Source organism: Mus musculus, chromosome 2 (assembly GCF_000001635.26).
Source record: "Mus musculus strain C57BL/6J chromosome 2, GRCm38.p6 C57BL/6J".
Classification (NCBI taxonomy): Eukaryota; Metazoa; Chordata; class Mammalia; order Rodentia; family Muridae; genus Mus; species Mus musculus.
This window is the reverse complement of record NC_000068.7, coordinates 3305595-3320766: the sequence shown is the minus strand read 5'-3', so window position 1 is coordinate 3320766 and position 15172 is coordinate 3305595. Positions and strand designations below refer to the sequence as shown.

General features: G+C 41.5%; 1 protein-coding gene across 4 annotated transcripts in view; it reads right to left on the bottom strand.

Annotated features, from left to right (window-relative positions):
* Nmt2 (N-myristoyltransferase 2) overlaps positions 1–15172 on the bottom strand; it is a 44666-nt gene that overhangs the window by 8111 nt on the left and 21383 nt on the right. For 2 of the 4 annotated variants that reach the window (NM_001290369.1, NM_001290370.1), the window contains 6 exons: positions 11156–11300; positions 8193–8311; positions 8014–8105; positions 7790–7906; positions 5903–6073; positions 4519–4627 (listed from right to left, as the gene is read on the bottom strand). In NM_001290369.1, coding sequence (NP_001277298.1) covers positions 4519–4627; positions 5903–6073; positions 7790–7906; positions 8014–8105; positions 8193–8311; positions 11156–11300 — 753 coding nt within the window. Of the gene's footprint in view, positions 1–4518; positions 4628–5902; positions 6074–7789; positions 7907–8013; positions 8106–8192; positions 8312–11155; positions 11301–13734; positions 13785–15172 lie in introns of all 4 variants that reach the window. The other 2 variants (NM_008708.2, NM_001290368.1) reach the window with 2 other exon arrangements.

Genomic DNA, 15172 nt, shown 5'->3' with positions numbered 1-15172 from the left:
GCAGAGCTGGGAGCACTAGTTATGTTACTTACATGACTTAGAAGGGGGTTCCTAAACACTAAACTCATCAAGTGTTATTAAACAGACTATGCCACATACTTTCTCATGCCCTAGCCAGCGTATCCCTTTTAACAGCACAAGGCTCAGGCACGCTGCTTAACTAATCCTGCTTTTTAATCTAACTCAAATTCCTTTACTTTTAAGCCCCCTCCTTTCAGTTTTGCTTGGAAACATTCAACATGGAATACACAAGCATACTGAAGGGTAGGGAGACATAGGAAGATGTATTTCTTGTGGAAGCCTAGTCTTGGGACCCATGGTGAGTGTCAGGCCAGCTCGGCTCCATATGCCAAGCTTGTGTTTCCATGTCAACTCTGTGATAGGGTGAGTATATCCTCTGACTGCTCAATCTAGTGCATGAGATTATAAATGTTTACTCTATGGCACAATGTTAGCCTAATAAATGCTAGCACCCAAATTCAGGAGTCCGTGCCTAAGACACAAGAACAAGAGCTGTAAAAAAAAATAAATAACTAAATAACTAAATAAAATGCTAATGTTGACCCAGAAAAAAAATGAGACAGAGCCCTGGAACAAATGTTTTATCCTAGAAGGCTCCTTTTATGCTGAGTGGTACAAAAATATTAAGTATCATGACTGTTAGCAGCTGTACCATCTACCTTTCATCAAGAGGTGCCAGGGTAACTACTGTTGGCGTCTTTCAATTTTCTTTTCTTTTTTTTTTTTTTTAAAGATTTATTTATTTATTATATGTAAGTACACTGTAGCTGTCCTTAGACACTCCAGAAGAGAGAGTCAGATCTCATTACGGATGGTTATGAGCCACCATGTGGTTGCTGGGATTTGAACACCTGACCTTTGGAAGAGCAGTCGGGTGCTCTTGCCCACTGAGCCATCTCACCAGCCCTCAATTTTCTATTATCTGCACTTTTATTTCTTTTGCTCTCTTGTCTCTTTTTCTAACCAGCTATTATGCTAATTAATTTATATGGTCAGCATGACAACCCAGAGTGACCTCGAAGAGGAAACCTCAACCAAGGGATTGCCTAGATCACATTGGCTTTTACCTATCACTGTGAGTATTATCTTGATTAATGACTGATGTGAGAAGGACCAGCCCACTATGGGCAGCACCATCCCTAGGTAGGCTGGCCTGGGCTGTGTAAGAACGCTGAGCATGAGACAGAAAGTGAGCCAGTAAGCAGAGTTCCTCTAGGATTCTTGCTTCAGCAATTCCTGCTTCAAGTTCTAGGCCTGACTTTCCCAAGGATGGACTGTGATGGACTGTGACTCCAAAGTTGGAGTGAATTAAGACCTTTCCTTCCAAAGCTGGTTGTTCAGAGTGTACCCCCTCACCCCCCGGCCCCCAGCAACAGAATTTAACTAGGCTACTCTTCACATCCCTTTCTTATACCTGAAAAAGAAGGAAGACACCTAGAACATGCCAAAGAGATCTGCCTGGACCTTGATAACTGTTTTCTATTCCTAATTGTATAGTAATGACTGCACAGTAGAACACCTTGGCTGTTTGAATGTCCTTGGTCCAGGGAGTGGCATTATTAGGAGGCGTGGCCTTGTTGGAGAAAGTGCGTCACTGTGGGGGTGGGCTTTGAGATCCTCCTCCTAGCTGCTTGTCTAGAGTCTTGTTCTGTCTGCCTTCAGGACAAGATGCAGAACGCTCAGCTCCTAAAGTGCCATGCTTGCCTGGAAGCTGCCATCTTTCCCACCATGACAATAATGGACTTAACTTCAGAACCTGTAAGCCAGCCTCAATTAAATGTTTTCCTTTTTAAGAGTTGTCTTGGTCGTGGCATCTCTTCAGAGATGGAAACCCTAACTAAGACAGAAGTTGGTACCAGAGACTGGGGTATTGCTGTGATAGGCCTGACCATGCTTTTGTTTGGAAGAATGTGGATTTCGGGACTCTGGATTTAGAAAGCAGTGGAATGCTTAAAGTGGGGCTTAATGGGCTATCCTAGTAGGAATGTGGAAGACTTTGTTGCTGAGAGTGATTTTAACTATGGAAGCCTGGCTCTAGAGGTTTCAGAGGAGAAGAATTTTAATATGTGTCCAAGAGAAACTGTTATATTTTGGTGAGGAATGTGGCTATTTTTTGCCCTTGTTCAAAGACTGCCTGAGGTTTAAGTAGAGAGAGTCAAATTAATTCCATTGGCAAAGGAGGTCTCAAAAAAAATCCAGTTTAGACTCTGTGCTGTGGTTTAGTCTCAAGAACATGTTGATGAGCCATAGCAAGCTTAGAAAGAAAAAACAAATACAAAATGTGTGGTTCTAGTAATAAAAGGGCAACAGGAAGTGCAATGGAGCTAAATCCTGTGTTTGAGGAGATAAACACATTGAGGGAGTAGTGACAAGATCCCACCCACTTAAACTTATTACTTATGTATTTGTCATTGAACAAGTAATTGTTTTATCTAGGTGTTATTATTACCTGGCTATTGCTTTCATTTGGATATTTAGTCTGGAATAAATACAATCCAGAAATGGAGGACACAGGCTTTTGATCTGGATCTTGAAGAATAGTGGCCATGAAGGAGACAGAGATATGCAGATCTCTGAGTTCAAGACCAGCCTGGTACAAATCAAGTTCCAAGTAGAGAAAGCTTAGATCCAGGCATGGTTGTACACGCCTTTAATCCCAGCATTCAGGTGACAGAGCCATGAAAATCTCCAAGTTCAAGGTCAATCTACAGAGCAAGTTCCAGGACAGCCAAGCTTAGGCAGTGAAGGAGTTGGAAAACAGAAAGCTGGCTATAGAGTAGAAAGAGACTACTGGGACAATTAATGCTGATTAGCCTGAGCTAAAAAATTAGCAGTAATTAAGAGACCAGCATCACTGAGGTGAAATCTGGGAAATGCTTTTGAGTTGATGGCCCAGGACTGAAGGGGTCATGCAAAGAAGTTTAGGCTTGGCACCATGAAGGGAGTCTATCTATGAGAGGCTATTGATGAAGCCTAGTTACAGCAGAAGACCCTAGTGTGTTGGAGATGCCAGTACCATAGAATGACTACCAAGAACAGTAGGAGCAGTGAAGTAGAGTCAACCTGATCTTAGAGTGCTACAGAGGGCAGAGCTGGAGACGTGACACAAGCCCTTTAGAGGAGCCCAGAAAGTCATGTGTGGATTGTAGACATTGGAACAAGAAGTTTTAACACTGAAGTTGCCTTGGAGACCCCAAGATATTAGCCATGGCATACCTGCTGAGGAAAGCTGCTAACAGAGAGTGGAACCAGTCCAGGAGAAAGAAGCTGTTGGAATCAACAAATCTGCATGTACATTCATGCACTCCATGTATATAGTTCAGAGGCCAGAAAAGGGTGTCAAGTTCCCTGGGACTGTAATTACAGATGGTATGAGCTACCATGTGGGGACCAGTGCTATTAACTGCTGAGTCATGTAGCGCAGACTGGCCCTGAACTCTCTATTCTATTTCAGTCTTATAAGTGCTAGGATCACAGGAATGTGCTAATATGACTGGCCTAAACATACTGTTTGAAGCTGCTCAGTTGTGAAAATCACCAAGAGACACACAATACATTGTTTAACTATACTTTAAAGTTTAAAAATTTAAAACTAAGACAGTCCTTTCCATTGTGAACATAGTAGTTTACAAAGATGAAGGGGAAGGGTAGTGACTTAGTGGATATAGCACTGGCTGCACAAACCTGAGAACTCCGAGTTTTAACTTCCAGCACGCACATGGGTCTGGTGGCCTAACTGTAATCCCAGCTTTCAGAAGGCAGAGATAGGAACCCTAGGGTAAGCTTGCTAGCTAGGCTAACTGAATCCCAGTTCAGCGAGAAAGACCCCGACTCAATCAGTAAAATGGAAAGTGACAGAGAAAGATGCTGACATGTCACTGACTTCACATGCAGATTTACCTCGTGGGCACCCATACACATATTAACATGAACATACACTACATACATCATACAAACAAACAAAAAAACCACAAGACAACCTCCAAGACTGGTGCATAGGCCTATAATCACACCCTCTGGGACACGAAGGCATGTATATTTTGAGCTTTTGAGGCCAGTCTAGGCTACACAGTCAGTTCTAAGTCACTATGAGCAATACAGGAGTTAAACTTTTAAGGTGACAACTGAATATAACATTATTTCCACCTCCTTACCTTCTTCTTTAAATCCAAACCCTGAGTTCTATGGTGGTAAGATGTCAGGGGCGGCTTGGATTTTTCTTCTTCATTACTTAAGAAGCAATACCCCCAAATGAAAAATTACCCCAAAATGCAAAACTCCCTTGACTTGCAGTTAATCTCATACAACTCTGAACCCATGAACTTAAAAGACTGAAATCCCCCTTTTCCTAGCTTGATCGAGCCCCACAGCGTTCATTCCTGTTGCAGCAGCCTCCTTTCCCACAAGCACAGCTTCGGTCTGAGGCCAGTACTGCTCTTCTGCATCAACAGTTTCGGTGGTTGCCAACTCAGAAAGTCGCACATGCCCCTTACTTACATCTGGAAGTCTGTAAAGCTTCATCGTTCTCTGTAAGGTCATGTTTCTACTCAGGTGAGAAAATTTCACTTCCACCAGTTTCCTGGGGTTTAGGGATCGGTGCCAATACCTGGAAGACAACCAAGGTTCCACTTTGTCTTAGCTGTTTCAGAAGCATCTACTAATACTGTACCCAGCACAGTGATGGGCTTGAAGATTAAAAAGCAAAACAAAACTGACTCATAAAATTGATTTGCATTGCGAGTTATGCTCCTTTGGAATCTTGGCCTTTCATCTCTTTCCCTAAAGAAGAATACTGCATTTTTAATATTTTGCATTTTACTTAATAAAAGAGATATGCAAATTCTTAATGAGCCTCATGATTTTATGTGAAGTGAATCAGTAAGTTTAAGATCATGAAAATATTCCTGCAAAATAAAATAGTATGTTATAGGGTACTCACTGAAGAAAATAATTCTGAAGAAGTCCTTAAATTTATGTGACTTTAGTTTTGTTTTTGTTTTTGTTTTTTTGGTTTTTCGAGACAGGGATTCTCTGTGTAGTCCTGGCTGTCCTAGAACTCACTCTGTAGACCAGGCTGGCCTAGAACTCAGAAATCTGCCTGCCTCTGCCTCCCGAGTGCTGGGACTAAAGGCATGCGCCACCTCGCCTGGCTGACTCTAGTTTTGATATATATTATTTGTACTAAAATAAACATGTGATGCCCATTTTTCTATTTACAAATGTAATAATTTAGTAAGTTATAGCAATTTTATAGTTTTGTACTATATTGATTCCAAGGTTAGTCCTACTTGAATCAAGAGATACTGTGGAAGGAGATAATTTTTGATGTCTTAAAAGCAGGTTAGTCAAAGAACAGTCTAACTGGAGGCTCTCAGAGTACTCCAGTAACTCTGAGAGCCTGGCTAGTTAAAAAGTCTTATAAAACAGCACAAACCTTCTTTCTTAGCCAACAGGCCCATCTGCAGATCTGAACTGATATGATATTGTAAGGTTCTCACAACAGTTCAGACCAACCGCAGAGCAGCAGAAAACTGAGTTTAGATGCTGACAGAAAACAGCTAGACATATTCTAAGACTGCAATGCATAGATTTCTCATGCACAGATGGTCTCATCGTTCAGTGAAGTAGAAATGGAGACAAATTTACGCAGCATTATTGGGTAAAGTTTACTTTTAAAATATGATACACTGAATATTAAGCTCAATGGTTCTAGTTTTGTCTCCTCAGTTACCAGCAAACTACTATCCCCAGCAAGCCCAAATTCCTGTGGATTGTATCAGGAGAGCAATGTATCTAGCAAGATGGTAGTAAGCAACACCCCATCCCACCCCATCCCACCCCTCCCACCCCCCCGCAACTGATGTCTACGTGATGCTATTACCTGCAAGTGGCCACAGGCTTAGGAAGAACTACTCCCGCAGTATACACAGCCTGAAAGATGCCTTCCAGGTTCACTCTTCTGGTTATTTCTCGAATCAACACTGGGGCTACCCGTTTTGATCTCAGTTTCTTATGGACACAAAGAAAGTTGATTTCTACCATCCTCTTCACACTGACAAACAGATGGGACAATCAGCTCACACTTAAAAAAAGCAAGGCAACACTCTCATAAAGTTCCAAAGAATAAGACCATGAAAGACATCCTGTAACATAACATTCAAGAAAAAAACCACATTGTGTAGGCACTTTGCAAGCTCAGACCGGATACCATTTTCCATATCCATTGCCAAAATGATCAACTCTAGGCCAGGGAGACTTGGCCTCCAAGATCTTAATCAGAATTTAAAACTTTGGTCAATTTTAGATGGTCTAAATTGGATGTTGGATCAGATATGCCTCAGAAGGTTCCTTTATTTTTCCTGCAACATACATAAATGCAGGGGGTGAAAAATCCACAACTAAACACAAACTCCCACCCCACCCAGCACTCCGGGCCTGCCCAGTGTAGAAATGGCAAGGTAATGTGCCAGAACATAACACAGATTTCCCAAGACCCAAGAAGGGCCATGATTAGATAGAGCTGACACTTTTCCAAGCTACTATAAGCCTCCCAGAGCTTCAAAGCTCAGTCCTGACTTCGGGTATGCATGTATTTTATTTAAATCACGCCTGTAATCCTGGAGTTAGTGGGGCACAGACAGGAGGGTATGGGGGTGTCCAAACTACCCAAATCAGCAAGCTCCAGGTTCAGTGTTCCATCCTGTCTCAAAGAAAAAATTATGGCGAGCTGTTGAGGAGATACTAGATAATGACCTTTGGTGTTGTCGGCTTGTGTTATGTAGTACAGTTCTGACTCAGGAAACCAAAGAACAGATCCAAACTACTGGGAGTAAGATTCTAAAAGCACATGTTCATATCAGTCAGCTAGGCAGTTCACTATGATAAATAGACATTCACTATTAGACCTCTTCACAAATGAGTATCTGACTATCAGGGTTGGCAATCCAAAGCTAAAATGTAACACAGTCATCATGCAGAGAGTTTATAATTCCCTCTAAAATTGCTAATTTTTAAAGAAGTACTTATTGATGGCTTTATTCTATACATAGTACATACATACATGCATGCATACATACAGACATATATACATGTGTGTACATGTAGGAGACTGAGAGGCAGAAAGTGGAAGAAAAATAAGAAAAAAAAAAGACAGGAAAGGATGATGGGTAGGAAAGTGGAGGATAATAGAAGGACAGACAGACTGCACTGCTCTCTCATCTCTTCTCCAACTGTTAAGTACAACGCACTCCTAAACAGCTCTTCTGAGCAACCTTACTCCCAGTAGTCCTACTGAGCTATCTACCATTCATTGACTTAGTTTGGCACTAGAAACCCAAAGCCTCAAACACACTAGGCAGCCACTCTACAATAAATTATATTTCCTGTCCTTTGGTTTCCTGAGTCAGAATTGTACTACATAACACAAGCCGACAACACCAAAGGTCATTATCTAGTATCTCCTCAACAGCTCACCATAATTTTTTCTTTGAGACAGGATGGAACACTGAACCTGGAGCTTGCTGATTTGGGTAGTTTGGACCCCCCATACCCTCCTGTCTGTGCCCCACTAACTCCAGGATTACAGGCGTGCATCCCAGCCCCTGGCGTTGGATAGGAGTGAGTGCTAGGGATACAAATTCAGGTCTTCATGCTTGCACAGTGTGTACTTTTTGCTAAGCTGTCACCTAGCTCTGGACTGTAATTTTTAAAAACCTGGTTTAATTATAATTTGGAGGACACACAAACATGCACAAGCTTTAACACATACCTATCATAAATTCGGATGTTTGCTGGAATGGCACTTATGAAACCTACTAACTTTTTATTTGAAGACACTCGGACTCCACAGTGCCACTGCAGAAGCCATCCTGGGGGGCGCAGAGCCCTGAAGTAGAGAAGAGAAACACACTAGTTAATATCTAAGACCATAGGAACAAAAGGAGACCTCCTGATTCAGCAATCCACCAATGGCCCATGACCAGCCAGGCATACCACAGCAGAAACTCAGGTGAATAGTCAAAGCGGAACATATTGTCATCGTCTTCCACATAATTCTCATTCAGCAACGTATACAGCTCCTTCAGCTACAAGACAAAGCAAATGTCCTATTTAAGGCGCTCTGCACCTTAGACACAATGTGTTTGAATGCAGGTGTTGAGTTAAAGTCTTACCACTTCGGCATTACTCAAGTCTAAAGTGTCCCACATAAAACCTTGCGGCAAAGAATATGGTTCCTGGCGGATATTGTCTTTGTCTGGTTCAATTGCACCATGAGATGTTATGACTTCATCTGGAGAAATAGAGAAAAAAAAGAGGATATTACATTTCACAGAAGTCTGTTAATCCCAAATAGTTAGCAATAGAAGTGAAAGAATACTTTCAGATTTAGGATTCTTGGGCTCAGAATAATCCAATTAATAATAGTAATCTTAATAGCAGCTGTATTAGTACATGCTTTATTATATAACAATGGTATTAAATAATATTATTAATAATCCTATATAGTAATAATTAACAATCCTTGTGGATTCCTTTGGAATGTTATTTTATCAGTTAAATCAAGGGGGAACTGTATGTCACGTCACCTGATGACATTATAAAAATGGTAATAATTTCTCAGCCTCAGTCCTAGGTTACAGTATACTGTCACACTGTAAGTGATACAGGCTTGATAAAACAGCCTTAGAAATGGCCTCTCATATCCTCTACGTTCCTTTGCCAGTTTGGTAGCATTTGACCTTAAGAGCTTGCCGTGGCTCAGGGTATTCCTTTTTTTCCTGAACCTTGTCCTCTGGTCATCAAGATATCAGTCCCTGGGATTTTCTCAGAAGCTCACAAGTCATTTTCTCCCAGCATCTTTCAACAACTAAAGCTTTTTCCTATGAAAGATATCTAAACCTGCTCTGCGTGGCCACCTAATATGTCTCTTCTACTTCGGTCCACTTCCCATCAGCATTTCTTGACCTGCACCCATGCTGTGTCTGGCATTTTCTATCTGCTGAGTAAGGACCCTCAGGGTCTAGTCCATCTGTTACAGAATCCTTCTATGAGATGTGTATAACCTATATCAGCTCCTCAGATAGCCTCAGGGAAGTCCACATGGCCCAACTCCTGGCCATTCCCTGACAGTGTTCCCATGAAGACTGTTTAAGGCTTGGCTTACAAGATGAACCCATGCAGGCAGTTCAGAACAGCTGTGTGTTTGTGCAATCCTCAGACAGATGGGACTAGAGACACCTCTATTACATGTGCATCTCAGTCAGTCCTTCCTTTCCCTAACAATAAGGTTTTACAACCAGATATGGCCTCTGACTCAACCAAGGTGCACCAAGAGCTCCAGCATTCCAAGAGCCTTGCAAAGAATTAGGGCAAGGAGAAAAGCAGGATGAGCACCAAGCAATCCTTCCCAAAAGGAAGCCTGAGGTTAGCTGTTTTCTTCTCTGGAGGGCAGAAAGTATCTGGTGAACCACTCAGCTACACCTCGTTCATCAGATCACTAAACCTAGATGCTTCACTTAATACTCATTTAATTCAGTGTCATTAAAGACTTTGTAAACGTATTCTAAAGAATATTCTTTCATTAGCAGACACATTTCTAGAAGTTGAAAGATAAAAAGCATACTTTCCCCTCTAGAGCAAGGGATGACTCCTCCAGGGCTTCCCACGCTCTAAGCCAGTGCTTTCCACTGAGGTATGCTTCTAACGCTCCCTTCTTCTTCCTTCCTCCCCTACTTAGACTCTTACTCTTTTTAAGCTGTTGGGGTAGTTATGTATAGGAAAGGATTGGGAAGCATAAAACTGATACTTCAATGCTCAGAAAAATGTTACTCTTTGAGTTATAACGACAAAATGGATTATCTGTATATTATTGGGCTGCTTCAGAGTTTTGGGTGACAAATGACCCTTCCTATGCTATTTGGAACCTAAATAACCAAAACCTAAGTACGCACAGTTCTAAGTCAAAGTAGGACATTCATACTGCCATGTAATTTGAACACTTTCATGACAACTGTATGACCTATGCAGAATGAGAGAGAAATTATGTCTATAGCAAGTTAATTGGGAGAAGTCTTAAATGGTATTTGATAGAGCAGGCCTGATTCCAGGAACAAGACCCAGTTATAATTCTTTACATGAGCAGAGCCAACAAGAGTCTTTACTTTCAAAGAGGACCCTAACTTCCCTATGATATGTGATTGATATGTCACTACAGTGTGTTCAGAATCCTGGTTAGAAGTATGCAATTATCCAGTTAGTAAGCTATTATAGGAAAGTTCTTTTCTGAATCCTTTAGAATACCTGAGGCATGGAAAAACCTAAAAACTAATGTAGTGAGGAGAGGGTTGCTAGAGCAATGGCTCAGTGATTAAGAACACTCACTGCTCTAGCAGAGGACCCAAGTTTGGTTCTTAGCATCCACATGGTACTTCAAAACTTTAAAAAAAAAAGTATCTGCATATATACCTGCATGCCATAAGAGGGCATCAGATCACCTAAAAGGATGGTTGTGAGTCACCATGTGGTTGCTGGGAACTGAACTCAGGATTTCTGGAAGAGCAGTCAGTGCTCTTAAGAGCTTGAGCCATCGCTCCAGCCCCCTCAAAATTATTTTTAACAATTTCAGGGAATCCAGACTTCTTCTGGCCTCTATGGACACCAAGCATACATATGGTGTGAACAAGCAAAATGGTCATTTTATTCCAATGGAAATACAAAAATCTTAAAAATATAACATATAGGAAAAAAAAAATCAACTTCATGAAGCTCAGAAGAGAAGAATAAGAATGAAGAGAAAAAACACTTTGCTTCTGTGCAGTATATATATGCTATATATTATACATCATGTATAGCATATTTTTTACTATACAATGTATTATATAGCATATTATATGCATACACATAGGAATGTTTAATAGGAAATTATAATATATACAATATACATTTCAAATATGGAAAAATTGGATAATGTAACAGGAAGAGCAATTAGGCTACAATCAACGATACTGAAAACCAATATCCCTACCTAGTATATATATACTTTAAGAAGACATATACTAGCTTTTGTGTTAATTTTGAGTGACACAAGACTGAAGTCTCTTAACTCTGACTTGTGGAAACACACATATGAGCTTACTCAATTTGGGCACTGGCTGTGTGTCCCAAAACTGGTATCTGCGTTTTGTGGCCTCATCAATGTTCCTGGCTGGGCCTTGGCATGCAGACAGCAGCTCCATTGCTCTCTGGATGTCTTGTAGCTTCTGAATAGGGATGGTGGGATTCTAGAAGGGCAGACATAAAGAGACACACGACATAAGGAAGCTTCCACTGCCTTTGAACACAGGGCAACTGTGTGTATTGGCCTCCAACACTGCCCCACCTCCTGGAAGCCTGCTAAAGGCTAGCTGTGGGTATACTGAGATGAAACAGCGGTACTGTTGCAGGTTACCAGTGGGCTGCCGTTTCAACGGGGGCTCTGCCAGTTTGGGAATGCTAAGTACACAGAAGCACCCTCTGCTTCAGGATCCCGCCCATCTGTGCTGCTCCCACTGTTCCTTTGGGAAAAGAAGGCAAAGGGTGACATGCAGGCATGCATTACTGTCACACAGCAGCCAGGCAGCCAGGAGCCTCGGTTGTGCTGTTAGCGTTAATGCTCTGCGGCAGCAATGGAAGGGCAGAGGAAACAAGTTCTAGAACAGAAACTAGACAGACAAGAGATGATTAGAAGGGAAGGAAGGGAAGAGAAAGAAAGAGAACCTTAGGGCTATGCTGGGAAGGAAATGGTTAAGAAGAACCCACTGAACCCTTCTGCTGCTCCCTCCTGGACCACACCAGCCTTTCTCTCACTGGAGGAACCCTGAGACAGAAGGCAGATAAGAAGCCTCCTGCAAATCCTGATCCTCGGCACCCACGGCTTGTTCTCCCAACACAAGTGTGCAAATCTAGCCTCATTTTTAGGGAAAACAGATTCTTATCGATAAAGTGGGCGATAGTTTTAAATTGTAAGAAGGCTAGTATTTGCTTTTTCCCTTGCAGATTTCCCAGGTATTGAATTCTGCAAGTGTAATAAATAATACACAGAAACTGAGACTACATTCGAAATAAGACACTGCACATGGGACTGGATACAGAAATCAGTGGCTTTTTTTTTCCAACAAAATAAGTGAGTTTAAGGATTTTGATACTGCTCAAATAATCCCTTCCCATTGTGATTTAGAAGTGGTTAGAAGACATCTCAGAGCCCTTATGTTTTGCTGTGTTATCAGCACTCTGAGTATGTAGCAAAGGGACCATGAACCCTCCATGGTAAAGCAGCAACTTTGGCTTTCTGCTCAATTCTGAGTTTGAAATCTGTGTTCTAGATAAGTCTATTATAACCTGGGAAATGTCTCCATGTGAAGTGCAAAGCATGGGCTGGCTCTCCTGGGCTCTCCCTGTTTACTACGCTGCAGCAGGCCAATGGCACACAGCCTCCACTCAGCAATCTTACACTAATCAGGACGAAACCCATGAAGCCATACCTTAATGACATATACAAGTTAAAGATAAAATGCTCCTGTTCTAAACACTGCACTTCTTTCTCTCTCTTCTCTCCTCTCACTTTTGGGAGTGGTACTAGGAATTAGACCTAGAGCCGCATACATGCTAGAAAGGCAATGCTCTACCACTGAGCTATAGTCTCAGCTTTTTAAGAAGCTGAGACAGGGTTTCACTCACTGCCCAGGCTGACCCTGACTTTGAGATCCTCTTAGATTGGCCTCTCCCATAGGAACTGTTACAGGCATGAACCACAGCACTTGGCTCTGCAGTTTTTTCAGCCACATTGTTCATTTCACTGAATACAACAGTTTGTATCTCGGAAATTTTAGCTCATATATGTAAATTGTTTTAATTCCAGTTGTTCTTTTGGCCTGCTGATTTCATATCCATAACTTCATGTGAAGTGTTTAGCTTTAATTTAAAAAAAAACAACAACTTTTTTTTAAAATCTTGGGTCTGTTTCACTCTCCAATACTTTAAACTGATAAATTAATAGCCTCTTGAACTTCTAGCACAGTCTACTATGAGACCTACAACAGAAACCAAGCTTTACAACACAGTTCAATAACAATGCTTGAAGATACATTTAACCTGGCTTGAAAATGCAAAGCAGAATCCAGGCTTAAAAAAATATATATATACCTGGTTATAGAGCCTAGTTTGTTTCAGTAATTTTCTTTTCTGATAGCGGAGTGAAATTTTTCAAGACACATTAAAAGCAAATTCCTTTGCAGTAATCATGAAGCAGTATCTTGGTCCTGAAGGAGCAAATGATATCCCAGCTCCAGGAAGACCCTAAAGTAGTTTATAGTGTTACCTATCACCAGGCTGTGCTACAAGTAACAGCCATCTGTGACACATTTATATCCTAATGCTCACTATTTAAATGTGTTCTAAAAATAGGTGCAAATAAGAATAATTTTCAAACCTATAATGTCGAATTAAGGAAATTCAGTTCATCTCTTTTTTTTTTTGGAACCTCTGATTATTTCTGAGGTGCTGGAGATTAAATGCAAACCTTGCACATTATGCTCAACCACTGGGCCAGAGGATTAATTTTATTTTTCTTTTTTGAGACAAGGTCTCCCTATGTAGCTCTGGCTGGCCTCGAACTCACAATCATCCTGCCTACGCCTCCTGGGTGCTGGGATTATAGGCGGGCGCCACCACGCTCACCTTATGATACATTCTTAAATCTATCCATTCACCTTCCATAGTATCACCACCTGGGGAGAAAGGCGAGAATGTGCATTAGCCCCCAGTTAACTGCCCACTACTACGTTCTTACCGAAGCAGCAGGAATTCCTTCTTGGTAAAGCTGCTTCCTAAAGAATACTAAATACCAACTACATCCTGTGCCCATTACTTTCTAAACTGAAGACCTTAGGAAAAATTTGTCCAAGTCTTCTGCTACTAAAAAGTCTGTAAGAAAGGGTTGGGGCTATGTATGGGTCAGGCAGGTAAAGTGCTTGCCTGGCATGCATAAAGCTCTGGGTTCAATACCCAGTACCACGTATACCAATGTTAAGAATCCAGACAAATATTTTAATTTTAATCTTTGACTACAGACCAATTATTTTCTAAGTGTAGTCCACTGTAATAGTATGACATTATCTACTACTACTGCCATAAATTTATGGGAGGAGGGTGCCCCAGTTTAAAAAGAAAATACAATGGACAAAAGCCCCCACTAAAACACTGTTGGCTAGCTTCTAATTAACAAAACAAAACCAACCAAAGAAAACTCCCTCTCTACCATATATGCTAACAGTAGTTCCTCCCACTCAATTGGCTGCAGTTTCTTCAGTGACCAGAGTGGAAAGGAAGTGCTTAGAATCCCTGAGGGTAAAGGGATGGGTAAAGCCAATGGCATGGTAGAAGCAAAGAGCCACCCACACTGCAGGTAAGTGATGCGTTTATCTGCTGAAGCAACACCAAGAAATGAGAAAAATATTTGCAAGCTGATGGCGATTTCCCAATTTATCTTGGAAGTTATGTTTAGTGGAACACTGATCACGTGAGACCCAGAGGGAAGCTGGGGAGGAAGGCTCCATCGACTTTGTTCTCTCCCTCAGTCACTGAGGCGAGTAATTATCCTTCTCAGAGACGCTGGTTGTTTCATATAAAGCAGGTACCACCAATGACAAAACTACCCACAGACTGACTTATATGACATAATAAAAACTTCATATGAAAAAATCTGAAATCCACAAAATTTGCAGGTACTGCCTTCTGTGGAGTGCACTGTACGAAGCAATCTTCATAAGAGCAATCTCATTTTAACTTCATTACAGCCTTATAGACTTGGGGAAGGAAATGGGCTTTCCAGGATAAGGATCAGCTCAAAGAGATGCAGTCTGGAGATGAGTAATGGAGCCTGGGCCAAGTGCCAGGTCCCAGGGCTACCCTGACCAGAACGATGTTCTTGAAGCTATAACCATCAAAGCCATCTTTCTTGTTATGTTTCTAACTCAGCTCCTTTGGCTCTGGTTTCCTGAACTACCAAGCCTGTGTTGTCCTGTGTGGTAGGAAGAAGGAATCTCCACAAATGGGGGTGACTGCCAACAGCATCACCAGACCCACATACAGCACTACTAGCCTTCTGTTCAGCAGG